This window comes from Molothrus ater, chromosome 5 (assembly GCF_012460135.2).
Source record: "Molothrus ater isolate BHLD 08-10-18 breed brown headed cowbird chromosome 5, BPBGC_Mater_1.1, whole genome shotgun sequence".
In the NCBI taxonomy this organism is placed as follows: Eukaryota; Metazoa; Chordata; class Aves; order Passeriformes; family Icteridae; genus Molothrus; species Molothrus ater.
In genome coordinates this window covers 32,918,522-32,939,827 of record NC_050482.2, presented here as the reverse complement: position 1 = coordinate 32,939,827, position 21,306 = coordinate 32,918,522, and the positions used below count along the sequence as shown (strand labels likewise).

The 21,306-nt window shown below is 40.4% G+C and overlaps 1 protein-coding gene across 2 annotated transcripts in view; it reads right to left on the bottom strand.

Annotated features, from left to right (window-relative positions):
* The window catches only part of SRGAP1 (SLIT-ROBO Rho GTPase activating protein 1), a 139,268-nt gene that overhangs the window by 64,070 nt on the left and 53,892 nt on the right, over window positions 1–21,306 (bottom strand). For both annotated transcript variants that reach the window (XM_036400967.1, XM_036400966.1), the window contains exons 2-3: window positions 7,514–7,709; window positions 4,944–5,106 (exon numbers count right to left, since the gene is read on the bottom strand). In XM_036400967.1, the coding sequence (XP_036256860.1) occupies window positions 4,944–5,106; window positions 7,514–7,709 (359 nt within the window). The remainder of the gene's footprint in view (window positions 1–4,943; window positions 5,107–7,513; window positions 7,710–21,306) is intronic.

Here is a 21,306-nt window from a genome sequence, read left to right as displayed (position 1 = left end):
AAAGTCTGAGAAACTTAAAATTTTATTCCACATTAATATCTTTTCATTGAAGTCTGTTAAATTTTTTTTCCATACATTTCAGTTAAAGGATAATTTGGCAATCCAGCTTTACTCTTGTTTATTTTAACTGAAATTTAAGGGTCAGTCCAGTTCTTCCTGGAACTCTTTAGTGTCTGTATTTAGCCTACACAACACTACTCAGTTAACATAATTTAAGGAAAATATTCTGTGCCTATTGCTTTTAAATAAGTCTGCTGCTGGTCCCTGTGGGAAGTGAAGTGCAAACCCTTCTTTTATGGAGGTTTCATGAGCTGCGTCACACTAACATAGCCAACTCAGTAAAATTTTTTCCCAGACTTGCCAGTCTATAGCAACAAACAGCTTTGCTATCCTTTTAAACATTTAAATGTTTAAGAAAATGATGCAAAAAAATTATATACCACAATCTGTATAACACCAAACGGATTCAGTAGGTAGTCATATTCCTTGTTAATAGCCAGATTAAGGAACTAAAATATTTATTGTGCTTGGTTTCTCCAGCATCTTTTACAGTAAACATTGGAAGACATGTTCATCTTGGCTTATGTAGATTTCTGTCCAAGGAAAATACATGTTTATAAATTATAAATATAGAAATCTGCTTAAGGATTTTGTGAGTATGTGTTTATATAGTTGATTATTACTGCTAGGGGTAACCAGAATCACTGCATGAAATATTCTGCATAATACTTTTTCCCTTCTGCTTGACATTTCTCCTTATTACTTTATTCTTTAATTGTCCCCATGAGGCCAGCTACCCCATCTGCTACCCAGCTACCCTGAAGAAACATGCAAGTATGCAAGGTTTGAACTCCACTACTTTATTTTTGTAATTTTATGTGCAGCATGAAGGGCAGGCATCAACAGCAATCTTACTGCTTTTATATGCCAGCAACTAAAAAGAAGAGATTAGGTGCCTATCTGAAAGTATGAGGCCTGACACAATGTCTCCCAACAAATGCTACAAAATCTCTGTATTAGATCCTTTGTCTTGCATTTAGTACATTTAAACAGATGCCAGTTCCTGACCCCTGAGAAAAAAGAATGACAAATAGCTCCTGCGAGAACAAAATTAATTAATATCAACATGTTAAGGAGGCCAGACTAGACAGCAAAGCCATATACAATCACGTACTTGAATACAACACATCCAGTCCCATCAGACCATGTAAGGCAGAGCCAATAGGGATCATTTCCCCAAAACAATCCAAATACTCAGACAGACAGATGCAAAAATGCACACAAAGGAAAAACAGAATGATGAAGAACAGAAACTGAGACAAGGACAAGGTACAAAGCCTAAGGAACGAGGACACCCTCACCACTACATTTTACCAGATCATCATTGGCTACTGCACACACCTTTTACAGAAGAAGGAGAGAAAGGTGCTGCTACAGACTTATGGCTTGTGCTATATCTCACATAGAAGGGGTAACAAAACAATACTCCAGTGGAAAGCAGGGCTGGGAAAGGAGGAAATTATTGGATCTTTTCTTTACTACAGTTCAAGCTGGAGTCAATCTTAAGATACAAATTCAAGCCACACTCCTCTAGAAAATGTTGGGCTCATTTCATGGAAAAGTTTCATTTGAGATCAAACACACCCACCAGCAAGATGGAAAAAGTCAGTACTGTCTACCATTGAGAAGTAGAATGGGAAGTCCCATCCTCTTGGAAGGAGAAAGGGGGAGAAAAAAAGAGGGAGTAGAAAGAGTCAAGATGTTCAGAGTGATTATGACTCTGCTGTTTTATCCCCTTATCTTGCTTGTGGGCAATGGGGCAATCCACCCTGAGACACTTTCCCTTTCTGCAGCAGGAAGACTGAGGTTTCAGAGCAGCACAATGAACATCTGTTCTGATCAGGGGCTTGGTGTGTGTACTTACTCTCCAAACCTGGAAATGGAGTAAAGCACCTTGCAGCTACAGGACTGATGGAGAACTAAAACAAGGTAAAAGTAGTGATTTGTAACACCATTAGATTAATAAGCTGTAAGATATCTAAGTGAAAGGTGTAACCATTGAATACAGAGAAGCTTGACTAGCTGGTATTTGTAAATTATAGAATCACAGAATTGTAGACATTACATGCTCTTGTGTGCAATACTGTGACAGCCAACAGAGTACAGATATTTCCTGCTCTTGACCGTGGACTGCAGTAAGACACTAAGCATGCACTTGTTAGTCTATTTTTAAAATCTTCATATTTCTACTTGTTATTTATGTTTATTACTTAGAGAGACAGTACATATTTCACACAATAGTATGATCAGATTCCAGAGTAGAAGTATGTGCAGGACATGGTTTGTCTCTACTTTAATCCAAAATCTGTGAACAATGAACAAATTCCATATGCTTTTACAGGGATATGACACCTATTGAGACTGATTATACTTTTCTCCGACACTATTTTATTCTAAATACATTTTTTTTCTGAAAGTAATCTGCAGAATCACAGAAATTGACATAAATTGCTTAAATATGCTATTTGATGTTAAAAAATCTCCAACAAAATCAATGCCATTTTCTTCAGGGAGAATACAATTTTGATGGAGGACACTGTTGGCTGTCACCTTTCTCACTGTAAGTGCACCTTCTCTCTGCCCCTGTGACCTCTTTCCTGCATAGAGAACTGTAGCAGAGTACATGTGTTTTTCATCTGATCTTTCTGTTGCCCAGTAAACATCCATTATGTAGTTCTGTGAGTACCTTAAGTTAGACTGCTCATTCACATCTCACACAAATTATCACAGGATCATGGAAGGGTTTGGGCTGGGAGAGCTTCATCAGCAGTTCTGCACCTGGGAACTAACGGCAAATAAATCACCAGTACTCTGCAGCAAGCACCATAGCAAGAACTGTGCACGGTACACTGGGGCTCAGTGGAAATACCAACCTTCTGCAACAAGTACTGAGCCTGACAGAATGTCTTAAAAATGTGTGCTCAGAATTGACACTGGTGAACAAGCACTGCCACATTGAGTCCATGTGCCCAAAAAGCTCACTTGTACCATACTGAGGTGTTCCTGCCACCCTTCCCCTAACCCCCTAAGTTATGGGACTGGCTCAGATCCCTGCACAGAGCCTTTGCTTAGCTCACTCTGCCCATGCTCCACCTCAGCTATCAGCTGTTTGACATGACACTCCCACACTGAGTGTCAGCTGGCAAACCCTGATGAAAGGTAGCAAAGGGCTGCTCAGGATCTGGGCTCTACTAGTGTCAGCTTCAGGTTATGCATGGCAGGACCACCTCAATTTCCCTGCTCTTCTTTCCCCTTTTATATTCCCAAGTTAGGAATATAAAAGCAAGAGCAGATGCTAGCTCTTCTTCAAGAAGCTGTGCTAGAAAGAGAAAACTTGAAATGTTGCACCTGAATGGGAACAACATGGAGGACAGAGACAAGTTTATCAGGGAGATGGGACAATATGCCTCCTGTTAACACACTGAAAATATTCACGCATTTTCCTCCTCTTGAGAGAGAAGCTGCAGCAATCTCCATTAATAAACTATGAGTGAATATAAAAGGACACACACTTGTCCACTGAAAACTTTAACAATATACCATTTTACAGTCTACCTGGACAAAAGGGAAGATGAAGCAAAATTTCTAGTGCCAAAAAACTGAACTATGCTGAAAGCAAACAGATTTGTCTAATAATGCACACCTATTGAAGAAGACACAAACAAAGGGAAAACTATTCCAGATTAAAAAAAAAGTCTACTGGTTTGGAACTCTGAGATATCTGCACATAGACAGTACTGCAGCCCATTCAAATCACTTTTCTCATTATTGGATCAATTTCTATAACTATCTTCCATTTCATTAAATTGAGTGGTCAGTGAATTATAGTTTTACATATCAGACATATTATTTGAACTACCCATTACTGATTGAGAAACTATAAACTTCAGCTCTGTCCCTGTTACAGGTTTTAATGCATACCAGGAAGTTCTATTTAAGTTTTTACTTTCATTTCCTCCAAGAACAATCGATGTGGTCCCTAAATGATTCTTCTCCCCACCCCAGTGCTATCTATGGTTGGGTATATGTGAAACCAGGTCCCTGTTTTGAAAACATTAACTTGGGTACCGCTGCTATCATTTCATCACACAATTTACGTCTTTTAACCTTTACTCTTCTTGAACTCTTTTGTATGCTGATTGTCTACCAGCATCCCGCTGTGACTAATATATATGCATTTATAATCTATTTTTCTTTTGAAACATTTGAACAACAATGGCTGCAAACACATGAGGTAGATCTTGAGCTAAGGTTGTTTAGAGTGCTTGCTTAGTACATGAGGGATTTACACACCATGCATGTGTTATGAAAATACCTAACAGTCATGGACAAGGACAAACATGTACAGAGACAACACTTAAAGGTTCTAATAGAAATACTTATCAAAAGTGTATGTTTATATTTAATATTAGGAAGAAAAAGAAACACTTTCAGGAGAATTACAGCATATGCTACCAACTTTATGTCAAGGGACAAAAAAGCAGATTCTTGCTTCGCCTTCAATCTGTTTTGTTCACAATGAAATTATTTTAAAAAATAATTAATTAATACAATGTTACTATTTTGGGAGATATTAGTGAAAACTGTTTCCTTTCTGCATGGACAGACAAGTGTGCTTTTTAGAGAAGGACAGGCTTTTTCCCCTGCTTTTTGGATATTTGTGATTCAGCTCTTAAGGTCACCAGCATATACAGCAGGATCCCAGGCATTTCAGCACTAAGTATCTGCTTCAAAAGATCAGTCATGAAGAATTTATATGTATGCTAAAACAGATTTTATGCTGTGGGTGCTGAATCTTCTCCTCACATGCTATCTATTAGGACACTTTTGCCTGCCTCATGCATCTTATAAGCCTGGATAGAGGGCTGCAGGAGAGGCATTACCTTCTTGAACATTCTGGTGGAGTCTTCACTTATCTGCATGAATCGCATGATCACATTGTTCAGGTAGATCTCACTCAGTGTTGCATGGTCTTTGCTTTCTCTTCTCACTTGGTTCAGGAGTAAGTACCAGCAATTCACTGGTGACAAGAGGTTCTGGTCTTTCCTGAGGAAGGAGATACACACATGTATAACATATAGAAATGAAAAGATTATGTTATTAACTGAAACGCCTCACTGACATTTACAGTCACAACTTGCTACATAAAAATATCTGCATCTGAACAATCTATCCATTCTTGGGATAACTCAGGTTAGGCAAGCCTCAGATGACTTTTAAGACACACTTGAGTCCCATGAGGCACGGATACTCTGCAAGCCACCTTAAAAGTATAAAATATCTTTTCACAAAGCTTAGAGATGGAGTACATGTAAATGTTCAAAATCAATAAAGGTCATTCCTGGAAGAATAACAGTAATTAATTTTTGATATCAGAAATAAACAAGCACTGGAAGCACAACCCAAATTCTTCATGAGCAGAATTGCAGGTGTAGCTGTTTCACTGCAATGGATTTGTATAACTGATGAAGTAGAAGAAAATGTCTCAAGCATCCATATTCTCTGAGCAATGCTCAGAAATTCACAGCATTCATAAATACACTGCTACTGCTAGTCCTAGATGTGTCAATTACAAGACAAAGAGCAGGACTGGACTTTTTCCAGTGATCAATTCTGAATTCCCATAACAGACTGTTTGCAATGCAGGCCCACTCCCAGCTTTAATGTAGCAAAAAGTGAAATAAAAGATGACTTCTCATTTCTTTTACACAAGGCAAAATAAAAATACATGTAGTTCACAACTATTTCACTGACAAAAAAAAAAACTTTATATAATTTGTCTTATGATTTTATTGACATTTTAGTATAAAGTTTGCCTTCCAACTAACTGCTCCAGAAACTTGCTGCTCTTTTTTTTTCCTCTTTTACAGGGATTCTCCTTTAGTTAAAAGGATAAAGCACATGAGGATCAAACAGGCAGAAGTGGTGATGAATTGAAACTCCTGCAACTCTTGGCAAACTCCTCTAATAATTAGCTCTTCTCATTGTTAGAAATATGGCCTTTAATTCCCACCTAATCATCTACTTTCAGCTCTCACCCTCAGAATCAAAGCAACAATGAATGATTAACAGAGAAGAGTATTTTCTTTTTCATCAGTGCTTTGCTTTGCTATGAATCAGGAGTTAAGAAAACTTCCTCCATTTGTTTCAGATAGACATCTTAGCAGTGTTACTTGACAGCAAGGGGTTTTATCAGCCAGGTCAGACCACATGAGCACTCCTGAAGGGCCATGCTGATACTACTTGGTCCTCACTGCTTCTGTACGTCCCGAAGCCGATTCCACAGACCTTCCTGATTGTTCTGGGAGCAATGGTGGGAACAGCTCAGGGGACCAACAACTAAAGCCACTTTTGCTGTAACCTGTTCTCAAAGCAGAGAACAGCAAGAGCAAAGCCAAAGGTAGAACTCAAATCATAACTCCCATGCACAGCTGCCAGTCTAGATTTAACATGTTTAAGAACAAGGAAAGATGTTTGCAAACATAAGGAAAAAAGATTTTGCCACAAGCAGAATAAAAGCCAGGGCTCTCTGAGAAGTGGTGACATATGCACAAGTTGGATATTTCAGAGAATCATTGAGTCACTAAAACAAATTTTAAGAAATATATGTTAATGCTCTTTGAACTGTTCAAGCTCTAATTGATTAACCTTTCCTTCGCCAGATTTATTTGGAAAAGACGTTTGTCCTGAAACAACAGTTTTATTTGTGTATCTCTAGCACAGCACTGAGTGAACAGTGGGAAAATTATTTTGTAGTTTTACAAACAAAAAATATTGTTCTAAATCCCTAAGCATAACAGAGCCAGACACATGCATCCGTTAATCAGCTCAAGTCAGAAAAATAACCACATAAGACTATGTAAGCAAGTGATGCAAATGAAGCATTTCAGAAAACCTGCTGCATGTTACAAAACTCTGCCATTAAAAGGATACATTAAATCGTAAACAACACATAACGTTCACATCATCTTTATTCCCAGGAATCAGAGAGGTGAAGATGCAGCAAAGTTCACATGCAACAATAAATCAAAATAGTTTTATTTCTTAATGTCCTTCTTGGCCAAAATTGTCTTTTTTGTTGCTGTTGTAATGTTGACTGACCTTCATGCAGATGCTTCAAAATCCTACCAACTCCACTAGAAATAAGCACACAGATTTTCAAGCTTTTGGAGCTCTGCATCTCTTCTAGATACTGGCTGTATTTTGGGTAGTTTAAAATCCATATGGTAGGTTAGGGATAGTATTTGTGCAACTTAACTTTTAAGAAATTGAAACTACTTGTCAGAAGCTGCCATGAGTAACTGCATAGAGCCACATCAACACTGGTATTTTAGGCATGCTTCAACTGCAATGAGAACTGCTATGCTGCTAAGCAGGGCTGGGAATTTTAAACAGGCCTTTGAACCAGCAACAGGTACAGCATGGGGGCGATGGGCAAGCAGATTTCTCTTACTTGTACTGCTGATGATCCTTTGTACTCCTGGTTTTTGCCATGAACCTCTCTGCCAGTTTTTCCAGGTTTCGGGAATACTCCATCTCTATTTCCGACTTCTTGCGGAAGAAATCCTGCAGATCCTGAAGAAGCTGCACTCTCATCTCAGTCTGCTGCTCCAGGCATTTCTGTTGCTCAACGAGTTGAGCTCGGATCTCTAATGAAACAAACAAATATCCACTCAGGTCAGTGAAAGTAAATTAATTGAGTGTTACCAACCAAAATTACAAATGCTCCAGTGTACTTCATCCTCACAGCTACACCAGCTGGAGCTGGATTCGAGGTCTGTGGTGGGACACAAGAGCGGCAGCTCTCACTTCTGCCACCACATGCCTCATCCCTCCACTCCACGTGCTGTCTGTCTTACAAACAGCTGGGGCTCAGGTGAGTCTCCACCTTCCTCTCCCATCCCTCTTCTGGCCACTGGCACTAGCACAACATTCCACTTGGAGTGATCTCCTTGCAGAAGGTGGTGCTGCCCTGAAGAATGGCTGGATAAACAAGCAGCCTTTGGGCCAGGATCAGCCTGTTGACTGTCAGGTGTTCTATCTCCATGTACGCCATGGAAACAACCTTGTGATAAACCCTGGAGGCACTATCCATTGTAATGGTGCACAGGTGAGTTTCCATGTCTGCCCTATCTCTGCCAGGGAAGGAACTGGTGTACTATACATGCATCCAACAATGTTTTACAGTAAATATAGAGGAAAACATGTACCTATACTTAGAGACAACTATTTGAAAATTTGCACCTCTGCACGACGTTCCAGTGACTATAGTATATTTTTTAGTATTAAAAAAAAAATTGTTTTAGAAGAATCTCAGTTCAGAAGATAATAGATGCTCACAGTTCTCTTCTAGAGCAAAAAGGAAAAGCCTGCAGATAACCTACCACATTTTGCCATATGCAAAATTACTATGTAATAAGGTTTTTATTTTAGAGATTTCTGGGGTTTTTGATTTTCTTTTATTTTGGTTGGTGATTTTTTAGCTGACCAGTTAAATACATTCTGAGAACATTTAGTCTAAAAAGATCCCTCTGGTTCTTTAGAGTTCATTACACATTTGTCAGCTGCCCAGGCAGTGTACTCCAATACTGTGGAGTAGAATAAGTAGTAAACACTTCCTGACAATAATATATGTGTATATTTTTTGCACAGTTGAATGCTATAATAAGGATTTATCAACAGCAAAACACCCGAAAGTGATGTCCATGTAAATGCAAAATTTTTGTGAAATTTTACTTGATTCTTAATGACATAACCATGCTGTGGGCAAAAAGATCCTGGAAATCTTCAAAGCCCACAGCATAGTTTCAAATAGAAGAGCATTCTAAAAGTCATACTAACATCACATGCAACTGCAAACCACTAAGCACTAATAACATCACAAAATATTATCTGATGCAACTAGGATCTAATGCATCCTTACTGATCTTAGAACAGGTATGAAGGCAGAGATCCACTCTGCTAGGATTCAAACGTGTATACTGAAATAAGGTAGTACGAGCAGAGAAAACTGTTAGCCACTATATTTGCTGGAGGAGGGAGACACTGCAGTATTTTCTTCCAGATCTCCTGTGAGCTACCAGCTGCTGTGTTAATCATTAATGAGACCATCCATTTTTATAGTCTGGGAGGTGAACCAAAAAATTCACGGTTTGGTTTTCACTTCATTTCAAATCAGTTTGTTGGAAAAGAAACCGTGCCTCCAGCAAGGATGAGCCACTGTAATACAACACTGTATCAATGACATTCATGTACACAGAGGAGAAAATCACATCGGAGCTGGAAGGATAACAACAGAAACAGATGCTCAAGACCGCTTTTTTAGGTTTCTACTACTGTAAATATTGCAGTCATGGAAAAATCCTGTGTATGGGGTACTGGCTGTACAGATCCACTGGTCAGGAGCAGCAGTTTTGTTTATAAGCTGGAGTTTTTACTAAATCCAGATCCATGTACATGGTCACTATACTTCAGCCACCTCCCTTTCCCACTCAAGATTTTCTAGCAGCTACTTTGAAAGCAGCATTTTGTACAGAGCAACTATGTTCTGATTATTTTGTAGGTCAGTGTACCTTGCTGCTATAATTCTTTTTTAGGCAGGCTTTTACCATAGCAACAAGAATGAGAAAGATTTTAGAAACAGGAATATATGAATAGAAATACAAGAAACAATGAACAAGGGACAACTGATAAAATATGAGAAACTGCCTTAGCTTTTTAATGCTGTCTGGATTTCCAGTGGACAATAGTGGCTTCCTTCAAACTTGCATTTTAGGAAACAAAATTGAAGCATGATCTATGAAAGCTGATGGAGATGTACAAGCTCTGAGTAAGGCTGGTAAAATTAGAGGCTCAGGGGGCTGCAGCTTTATGAAGGGAAGATTTCTAATTTCTGGTTATTTGAATCTCAGCAAAGAGAAAGAACATGTTGATTCCAAAAGGCTAAGCCTGTGGCCTCCTGCTGGAGGAGAAAAAGGGGAGATGTACATCCCACTCATGCTAGCTGACCACAGTCAGTCCAGAAGTGACTTCAACACAGTTCTCTCCATTTTTTATCTTTTCTTTTACTAATAACATGTGTAATGCCATACTGGCAGGCTGAGGAGACGGCAATGAATAAGAAATCAGATCAGAAAATGTTGTGACTTCCATTTTCTGATGAGAGTGGTGGATTAAAAAAAAAGCAAGCAACCAACAAACCAAACAACAATAAACCCCCAGAACAAGTACTGGAAAAATAGGCAGGCAGCCTGAGTGGCTGTGTGTGACAAAATCACAACTGTCCAGGTACTATTATTAACTATAATAGACTACCCATTACCTACTGCTACAGAAAAATGCACCAAGACAATGCTATTTTCTTTAACCAGTTTATATGTGTGATTTCCCTAAGGCTATAAAGAGTGGCATGGAAAATTGCTGCATTGTATTCAAAGAAATAAAATCAGTATAGTCCAAACTCCATAGATACAAAGACAGGTGTAGCAAGTAAGAGAAGGGTGCCTGTCTTTACTCTTATTTTGCTGACATGTTTAAATTAAAAGTTGAATTGGTACCAGTTGTAATGGGCAATGCTCTTCTGCTCTGCTGAGTGGCTGATGTCAAATTGCCAGGCTATTTTGTGCCAGGAAAAGACCAGTTTAAACCCTGGATGAGTTAGCACCTTCTCCTTCTTTCTCTTGGCAGCTTTGAGTCAATGCTTACTGGCTTTCTGGCCAGGGGCAGGCTCAAAAGGAATCCCATCCATTTATACTCCAGCTTGAACAGACTGAGATTACATCAACTGGGGAAAAAATTAAATCCACCTACACTTTGTCCAAGATTTGCACAATCAAAGTGAGGAAACAGTTAATGTGATGGCAATTAAATCAATAAACTGAATAAAGCCTTATTTCTAAAGATTTTTATGCTAAAATTTATTTTGGTCATGCCCTCACAGACACCCTCCACTACAATTACTGCATTAAGTATAAAATTATATTTTGTTTATGCAATTTTTGTTTATGCCAATTTTGAAAATATAGCTCTAACATTTCAACAAATCTTTATTTCCTTGACAAGTGGACAGATCTGTGCATCATGAAAAGTAAAAAGAGATAAGATATATAGTTGCTTTGAAAGTTAAGTCAGAGCAAATGAAGCTGAATTACTGATATCACCCAAATCATAATCAGAAATAACTCATCAAGGTTACCTCTTTGCACACAGTACAGTATTACAAATAGTGACTTACATAGCACTGCTGTAATACCCTGTACTACCCTGGAGAACACATATGGAACCAGTGACAGGCCAGTGACCCCACTGAAGGAACCTGTGAAGTTACACTACAACGTGACACAATCATAATGCTGGCTACACACCAGCATGGAACTAAGTCCTTCACCTTCACTTCCACACACAAAAGCACCAGACTCCATCAAACATCCCCAAAAAGTCAAAGGAAACCCTCTCCTGACCTCATAGGTCACAACTTGTAAACACATGGTATTAACCAAATTAACCCACAGACAGACCAACACTGCTGCCCTGCTACAGAACTCCCCACTGCAACGCCCACCTCCGTCCTTACCCTGAGGTACTGCAGTGCTCCAGCCATGCTGCACCAGGCTGTGCCCGGCCTTTTAGACCTTGGAGACCTTTCAGACCACCACAAACTCTCTTACCAACTCTCAAGCAAAGCAACTCTAAAGAATGCTTCATGGTGCTACCAACACACCTGCCTCAAGATGCTTCCTGCCTGAGCCACTCCAAGAGCTGATGCAGCCTGCCACTCTTAGCTCCCATTTAACTTTTGTGCTTGCAGGGCAGCCCTGGCATGGGCTGTGGTGTTTGCTGAAAGCTCTGGAAAATGCCACAGAGCAGGACATGTCTCCCCAGTCACCGCGCCTGGCTGCACTGCAAGCCTCCCACCTGCTGCCTCACCCTGCCTGGCAAGGAGCTATATTTAAGTCATGATTACAATTCACAAACTATGCAGACATATTAATCCAGTGGTATTACTGGACAATCATACCAACAGCCTTGGGGCCTCACCCTTCAAAAGATCACAAAAGCAAGTAACTCAAGAGAACTCTGAGAGTACTGAAGCTCTCACAAGACATAGTTATGTTTGCAGGTTTTATCTGGGTAACCAGACAAAGCTGCATCCCTTCTCATTTTTCTCCAAATGTGTCCTTCACCAAAAAAAAAAAAAAAAAAAAAAAAAAAAGAGTTGCTTTTAAATGTCTCAAAAATGTCTCATGCGCTAAAACCCATACATGGTATTTTAGACTTTGCATTTCTAAAACCATTACACTTAGTCTTTTTTTTTTCCCCAGTGAGCTATCAACACACATATCCTTCATTGTCATGCCAATGATATCCAGATCATATTTCACAGGCAAAGATTCAGACATTAAATTCAGCCTAGATATCATCTGGTGACCAACATGCATTTGTAATTAAGCAGCTATTGCAGCATTAATCATCTTGCAGTTCCTCCTTGAAGACACTTGAGTCTTATATGCCTCTCATTGTGCCCTAGTTATTTAGCATGAAGAATTGCTGATGTCTACCCCTGCTGCTAGAAGCTGGGGTGCTGCATGAGGGGACTAATCATTTCAGTTTCATTCGAGCCTCTGCCTTTGTAAGGACTTGGTTTTGGCTTCTTTGTCAAGATGAGTGGAGCTTTGGTCCAGCTGTGTGCAGCTGGCCAACATCTGCAGTTTAGGTTTTGCTTGAGCAAAGTGCTTAGCTCCAGCCCACTGAGGATGCTGCCAGCAGAGAAATCGCAGCAGGAATCACTGAGAGGGGCCTGAAGGTGTCCCTGTGCACATCTAGTACTCCTTAATGCCATGTCCCATCAGTGCTCTCACAGTTCCCAGGGACATTACTGTTCCTCTCAACAGATAAGAAGATAAAGATGGTGAGAGGTAACACATCCATGGTAGGTGCTCAGATCCAGCTGATATTACTGGTCTCTGAGATACACAGCCTAAAGATGCTAGTGCTGTAAAGTTTTTATTTCTCAGAGACTTGGCTGGAAAGCTATTTGAGTGTTTCTATGACAAATGGCGAGGGAAGCTCTGCGGTCAGCAGGGAGTCTGGCTCACACTCTCTCCCAAGTCCTTGTTGCCATTTTCTTTGACCACAAGCAGGAAAATCCACTTCAAAAGCCAGGAAATTCCACCAGACTGACAGCTAATGAGAGATGCTGGGGCAAAAATTTCGGAGGCTGATGTAGAAATGCCTTTAAATAGATCATGAGCCTGTACCACAACATTAACCTTCTATGACAGACTAGGGGAGATCACTCCCCTGTGTTCAGCATGTAAGAAGTGTGGCTGCAGAGACAGTGATGACCTTGAGCTTCCATAGGCAGGGTTTTTGTGGACTTTGTTCTACCCTGACCCCATCAATTTCACTTAGTACATTGAGCATACAGCTTTATACATGTTGCCACTTGAAGTGTGACCTCTGCTGTGCACACCCCAGCATTAAACTTACTGTTTGACTTTGTGCTATTTTCCAGAGAATTCATTTCAGATTTTTTGTTTCTGTGGGGATTTTGGGGAATGTGCTTGAGGTTGCCTATGACAGATCACGTCTTCAGGCTGTAGTGTAGAGCTGGATGGGGACAGAGAATCACTTCTGCTATCTGAAGGGCTGTACAAAGAATGAGCAATCTGAAGCCCCTGTTGACATCTGTCAACCTCTTTAAAAACTGTAAACTACATTCATTCAAGCACTTTGGCATGCTTAAAGATAAAAACCAATCCTCATGCAGCCATTAGGAGGAACGCTGGTGTAGAAGCCATTTGCAGGATGCAGACAAATTTTTATGGGTCACTTCACTTGTCCTGCTCAAACAAAGGGAGCAGAGAAACAATGAATCCTCTCCTTGAAGCTGCAAATTTCATTTCTATACATTCAAGCAAATACACTTCTGTCTACTGCAGTCACAGACTGGGCAACAGCATGTGCTAATGCAGAATCCTGTAACTGGGGGATCCCAGTGGACAGGATTCAAAAAGGGCAGCTGTATAGGGCACCTTCCAGATCCTTTTGAAATGAGAAGACATGTCTGGAAGAGCCAACAAAATCTCTAGATGTAGAAGAAGAAGCTTTTCTTCTTGTTGTTCTTGGACTAGCGCCCTCCTGCTATTCACAGCCACAGCCGCTGGTCACTTGGCTGCCTACCGTCCCAGTCTAAATGGAGGGCAGTGTGCCAGCTCATGACTTGGCAGGACACTTGTGCCACAATACTGCTGCCAAGTGACCATGGATTTAAGCAGGCAGTCTGCCTGCACCACATTTTGAGTGCCACTGCTTTTGTGGCAACTGCTCCTTTGCACGCATAACTAAGTGCTGGCACTATGTCCTCCCAAACCTTGAGCCTGGCATACTCTGTCCTTGTAGTCACAGGATCTGGGACTGAGGACAAAAAATTCTGTCCCTCAGTGGAGAAGGAACTTTATTTTGCTCAATAGTAAAAGCTCAGCTCATCTCAAAACACTGCCAACCAGAAGAGTAGAGAGCAAAGGGCAAGATGCCTCCTCTGCGTCAACAGTCTGATTCAAGGTCTTTCACCAGAGTGACCAGCCCTGAGAGAGCAGATACTCTCCCAAAATCCAGCTGCCCTACCTCTAGAGGAGCAAATCAGTTCTGCAAAGAAAGTGAGAGAGAGAGGAAAAAAAGAGTCCATGCAACTGTCTGCCAAGCAGACAGGTGATCATAAAGTAGGTGTCTAAAAACCCATTTAGAGCATCTAAACTGTCAAGATCTATGGGAAAACTTATTCTGAAGCTTCTTAAGAGCTTCAATCATCCTTTTTTTTGTGCTTGTTAAAGATACCATCAGCCTTTCCTTGCAGTCTTAAATTCTGGGCATGTGAGAAAATGAAAAAGAAAAAATCAGTATGCCCAAATCTTTCTTATCTTCTCACCAATGACGTATCTACCTATAGAACAGAAAGATGATTCATGACTCTTCTTGGAAACATTCTTTGCACAATGTCTGGGAGGCCTGATTGGCATTAGCACTCCATGAGACAAAAAATCCACACTAACCAGGGGGTCCAGTAGGAAAGAAAACCCAGTTTGTCACAATCCAAGCAGTACTGAAAACTTAATACTCTTCATTAGCTTCCTTACTTGTAAACTGGTGAAATCAGGTTGAATTCCTGCCTCAGCTCCTACAAGGCTGAGGACGGAGCTGCCTCTGAAAAGTGCAGCAGTATCTACTCTGCAACAGACACTGCATCACTTGTCCACCAACACTACCCTGAAATAACTCCAGTCTTAGTATTAGCACATATCCTTTACCTCCAGAGAATCATAAACCTCCTGACCGTACAGATTTGAGTACAGATTGCATCCAGACCAGCACCATTTCATTTTGTTATGTTCTACTTATTTGTCACAATAAAACCCTTCCTTCTTAATATCTTGGACGGAGAGCTGACAAGTGAAAACATCTGAAGGCTTCTTCTAGAAATGAAATGTTGAGAGAAGTACCTTTTCTTGACAAAAAATTTAATTAATCTGAGCCTCTGGCAGGTGGCATAGCTCTTAAAATGAGAGTTATGCTGGTAGAAGTGCAGGTCAGGAACTCCTGAGCAGCCGGATAAGAAAGCATGAAATCTGCACATCAATCAGATACAGCATCTCCTGTACACTGGTAACTATCACTGTGATAAGACTTAGAAATTAATAACTAGAGAAAATTCCCTCCCTACATCCTGTGAAAATGACTCTCCATGCACGGCACATCTTTAGGAGGTCAATAAAACATTTTTAGGATGACACACACCCTGCTGCATGTCATAAATAAGAGCATGCATTTGACCCAGCCATGACTTTCAGTGACAGCTCTTTAAGTCCCAAGGTGAAGTAACAGTGCAGTTAAGCACAAAAAGGAAACGGTAATCTGTGCTGTGTGCCAGCATTTCACCCACATCACTTTTCAGTACAACCAGTCAAACATGCAGTAAAATACTTTCACTATTGCTCATTTAGCTTTGATACATTTAACTCCAACCCCCCAACTCAATACATTGAGCACCTTTGTGTTTTTCTTCTAAAATAAATATGTACTTTTTTTTCTGCAACAGATCCATGATACTCCTTCAGTGAGACAAACAGCTATGCCACTGAGATGCCTCCAACACTGGTTTTAAAACTTTATGTACATATCCCATGCTAACTACTCACTGAGTACATCCCTGTAGTTACTGAAGGCCCTGTGTGCCCCAGCAAACCAAGTGGGGAAAGAAACTGTCTTGGGCAACATGCCAGAGCTGCAGAGCCTGCCTTGGATGCTGGCACACTTCTGGGCAGAGCATCAGCCCCTGCCCATGAGCACCGTGCTCTCGAGCAGCACAGAGCAGGGACAGCCCTGCACTGCCGAGGCAGCAGTGGGGGATCAGAGCTCCTCACTCACCCACCCAGCGCTGAGTGAAGCATGGCATCCACCACCCAGCCAAACTTTGAATGCAATTCTATCACCGTGCTTCAGGCTTCTTGGACAGATTTAACTGTAAAAGTGCAAGTCTGGCTCAGGAGAATGTCTGTCAGACCAGATGGACCTGGATCTGCATAATTTTTTAGTAGAGACTTGGCCTAAATCTGCAAAACCAAAGCCCCAGTGAGGGATTACTGGTGCTCTGAGCAGGACTATGATACTACCCAAAAGTAAATTTCAGCGTCTTGTCTCATTTTCACATAGCAAATAATACTGAATTTGACTCAGTAGAGGATTTAAGAAACAGGATATAATGTTTTGGGGGGAAAAAAAAGTTCTGTATGACAAACTCTGAACAGAAAATTCGTATTTTTACTAATTAAACAAAAGAATAACCCCAATCATGATGGAATTATTTATTCTATCTGTGGGAGTACTAGTAAATAGATAATCACCATGCTGGTTGATTATAACTATTATACAAGTAGAAGTAAGAGACAGGTATTTTTATATGTCACCTAACAAGATTAGATAAATTCTGCCATCCTTCAAATACATTTGTCTGTGTACTGCTCTGATTTGGTAGAAGGTGTAATGCCTAAGTGAGAAGATAAAATGCCTACCTCAAAGGATGGTTTTGAACCCAATTACTCAAAGCCTCAAATTCACTAACAGCAGCTGGGAAAAAACAAATCCTTCAGTGTCACAGAGCAGATTCTTTCTGCTACAGGGGAGTATAAATTGGATTGTGGACCACATTTAATTAACTTTATCTTCAATTGTTACAGTAGCAGGAGAAGAAAGCCCCCCCCCCCCCCCCCCCCCCCCAGAGGTTCCTGCTAATGGGAATAGAAAAAAATATCCCATGAGACTGTAGGTAACTGTTGCTTACTCACTCAGCAGTAAAATGAAGAATAGTATCTGCTAGTAAATGAACTCCGGGCTAAAATAATTTGCATATTTCCAGGTCCCCTGGAAACAGTCTTCAATCTGTCAGAAGTTTTAAAAAAAAGAAAAATATAACTCCGAGTTTTTTAATGAGAGGAAATACCAGAACGAACAAAACTTAAAGCTGATGATTTGTAGAACCCAGTATCTGCATTGATTCACTGTTTTGTGTATTCTGTAAACGTTTCTCTCCAACAGATATATGGGTGATTAGGGTTTCCAGCAGGGCTTTGATGACTGCTGAATGGAAGCTAAGACACCAAAAACAGCTGTAGGAAACAGATGTGCCACTTAGGGCACCTTCACTGAATGGCCAAGGGATTAATGCTTCACATGCTTAGTTCAGAATTCCTTTATAAAAAAAGGCTATAAAATCCCTATTATTACCTATGTTTTTAGCCTATCTCCATTTGGAAATAGACATTCTGGTAGCAAAAGCTGCATTGGAGTGAGAAAGGAGAAGAACTGCAATGGGCAGGGCAGTAGCTGTAGCTCCTAGGCCCTTCTCCCTGGTTAAACTGAAATTGAATCTTGATGTTTTGTAAGCGTAAAGTTCCAGCTCTGAGAAGCACATCAGCAGTTATAGCACCTGGATGGCAAAGTGGTAACCTGTGAAAATAGTTATTTTTTATTCTGGGAAAAAACACTGTTTGTTAATTCACGGAAGGCCATGCACAACTTAGTGAAGAAATGAAAGATGTGAAATCTACAATGGAGAAATCTCCATCCTGTAAGAGGATCATCATCCAACCATTAGCAAAATACTAGGGGAATTTTTTGGAAATAATAAACACAATAAACACGGATACCAACTGGGGAAAAAAGCAAGGGTAGTTGGAAGGACAAACCAGACATGCCAGCAAGCAATATGAATCTCACAGGCTTCTGACAATTTGCCAAAGGAGGCTTTCTCCTGGCTTATGTTTCCTTAATCAGGAATACTCTGAATACTCCAGATACTGGTTTTACAACAGTGCTATATTTCCAAATGTTTACTTTAGGGCCACACTTTTTTTTTTTTTTTTAAACCAAAGATGAGTTTGAGTCAGTCAGGAGCACTGGGAAAATAATTGAAACAGAAGGATAAAGTAAAGACCAAAAAGTCAAGTGTGGCAGTGCACACCTACTAGGCCAGATGAACCCAGGACTGCAATGGCCAAACTGCTGACAAGAATCTGCCCCCTTTGCCTGAAAGTGGCTGCTGTGACCAAAAAGCTGGAGAACATCTCCTGGAAAGGGCAGGGGGAGCAGAGAGAGATGCCAGTGTGTTCTAGGCAAGCAAATTGCTACTTCTGCGTAAATTACTGAAGTTCTCATCAGAAATATTTATAGAACAAAGACAGGTAGAGAGATAAGGAGAAACCAGGTCAGTTCCTGGAAAAGAAAACTCCACTGGCAAGCCACTGGAGTTACTTAAGCTTATCAACAGATAGTGTATAACTTAAACCCAGCTGACCTCCAGTTTCAAGTTACCTGCAATCCTTCGCCTCAAGTTACCTGCAATCCTTTGCCTCAAATTATTCTATTCCTGTTCCATTTAAAATTTATCAAAAAACCTCAAAGAACACAAAAATACAGATAAACCAGTTGAAAAACATTTATTTTTTCCAGTTTCTGCAAAATGTGCATTTTCACTGCAACTTCCTTTCTGCACCTAATCTGTCAAAGTACAGCGACAGTGCTTACTGAAGCATCAGTCCTGTCCTCTCTGCCTGGATAGGGATTTTCATCTTAGTGCTCATCTACTGCTTTGTCACTTTGGTGATAATCTGTCATAACCTTGACATGTAAAAGCCACAAAGAAAAGAAGACTACCTTTGCATGAAGTTCAAGTTGTCCCAGTTGACTCAGTCTAAAACTGCAGATTACTCATGTCCAAGCTGGGCATTATCTAAAAGACCTCATCTGTGGCTTCTCTATAGAACAACGATCTTGTTGTTTACAGAAACTTTTAGGTTATGAAGAACAAGAATAAGATAGTCAAAAAGAATAAGATAGCAGCTGTGAAAGGGGTTTGAGCAACATTTACTTTCGTCTACTTTGAAGGAAAAAAAACAGAACTCTTTACCTAGAATGGAAAGCAAAGACAGTAAGTGCTCAGTATTTAAGCATTCTGCAAGCTAAGCCTTTCTGATGCACTGTTGCAGGTAATGGTTCTTCCCCTGTCCATAAAACCCAGTTTCACTGCAAATTAGCATTGGCTTTAACCAGTGAGGTCAAAAATTGAGAAAATAAAGAACTTCAGGCATGAAGAAAGGCTTGTCAGAAGACTCAACAGAACTGTAACACCCAGATGAATCCAGCTAACCTCAGCAGGAATCCCCTCCTCCAACTTCCCAAAAAAATGAATTTGCTTGGAGAGCAAACAGGCCTTAAACAATGCCCAAAACTGTCAATCATGTGGAAACTGCTTGCAAATATAGAAATCTACCAAGGTGTTACAACTAGACTTACTTTTCTCCCCTAAAGCTCTATTTACAAAATTACTTTAGAGACAGGAATAGGCAAAAGCCTCCCTTGGTCTGGAAGACCACTGGACATGATATCCAGCCAGGCTGCTGAGCTCAGCCTCCTTCTCCCAAGGAAAAAGCAAGCTTTTCCTACTTTCCATAGAGAGATAGTCCTCTAGCCATACAGGTAATATGGCACTCTAAGGTAAGATTCAGGTCAGAAAAGCCAATAGCCTGAACAGAAAAAGCTGGTTGTAAGCCACCTTCCAGGAAAAAGTTTTCCAGCAGACCTACAGGCAGTTCATAATCAAGCCAAACAAGCTGCTTGAGCTCCTCAGAGTGGGTGGAAAAGCCACTCAGAATTAGTGTAGTCTCTGACGGAAGCAATGTGATTAGATGGTAACTGAAGACCTACCTCGTGTTCTTTGAGTGAGAAGCACATCTGCAACATTTTAACTCTGCTGAATAATTAGTTGTTTCTTGAATCATCACTAAGGCTAGACATAAAAACCACACTTTGATAGAAATGCATCAGAGTTTGGTTTCAGGCTAGGACACTTAGAACTTTCAAAGAAGATCCTTCCTCTCAAAGCACGTCCTCCTTGCCATTCTGTATCAAGAGAATCACTCAGTTTGACCTGCCCCCACCCCTCAGGTGTTTTGTTGGGAACACCAAGCTGGAGATCCTGCCCCTCCCAAGCACTTTGTGCCGGAATTACCATTGCAGTGCTGCACATCCACCCACATTTGGCAAGAAAAGGAAAGATACTTTCAAAGGATATCTTTACCCACAAGGATGCAAGCACTCTGAAGGCAGAGATGATTTAAAATAAAAAAATCAAAACAAATCAGGAAAGCCCTTAAGCACTCTGATTTAACAAAGGAGAACAAACATATTCCAATTCTAAAACACCTAATGATTTTAATTAAAAGCTTCCCTCCTCTGCAAAGTTTCAGTCTTTTAATTTATAAAAAGCTTGTAATTAAGATGTAAACAGAAGTTCCAAACCTTGCAATTTCCTGTGCTAAGGAAATTCTGATTCTTTTTCTTAATATGTCAGTAGTCCGTTTGATTTAGACAGAAATTTTATCATTTAGATCTCCAAGCAAAAACATCTAAACAACTGCTGCCAAAGGAAATTTAAGGCAAGAAGTAAAAGCTTTCAGTGACGTAACAACAGTGGATCCAGGAGAATAAGCAGCCTTGCAGAGACTGCATCTGGCAGGGGAATACTTGACAAGACTGTCAGCATTCTCCTGAGCGCCAGACTTCTTGCAATTTGCACCTTCAGACCTATGCATTTGTTCCTGAGATGTAATAAGAAAAAGTGCTGTCCTTGTTCCTTGTGTTGCCACACAGTGCACACTCCATCACCTCAGTGCAGTGAAAAGTCTCAAGACACTC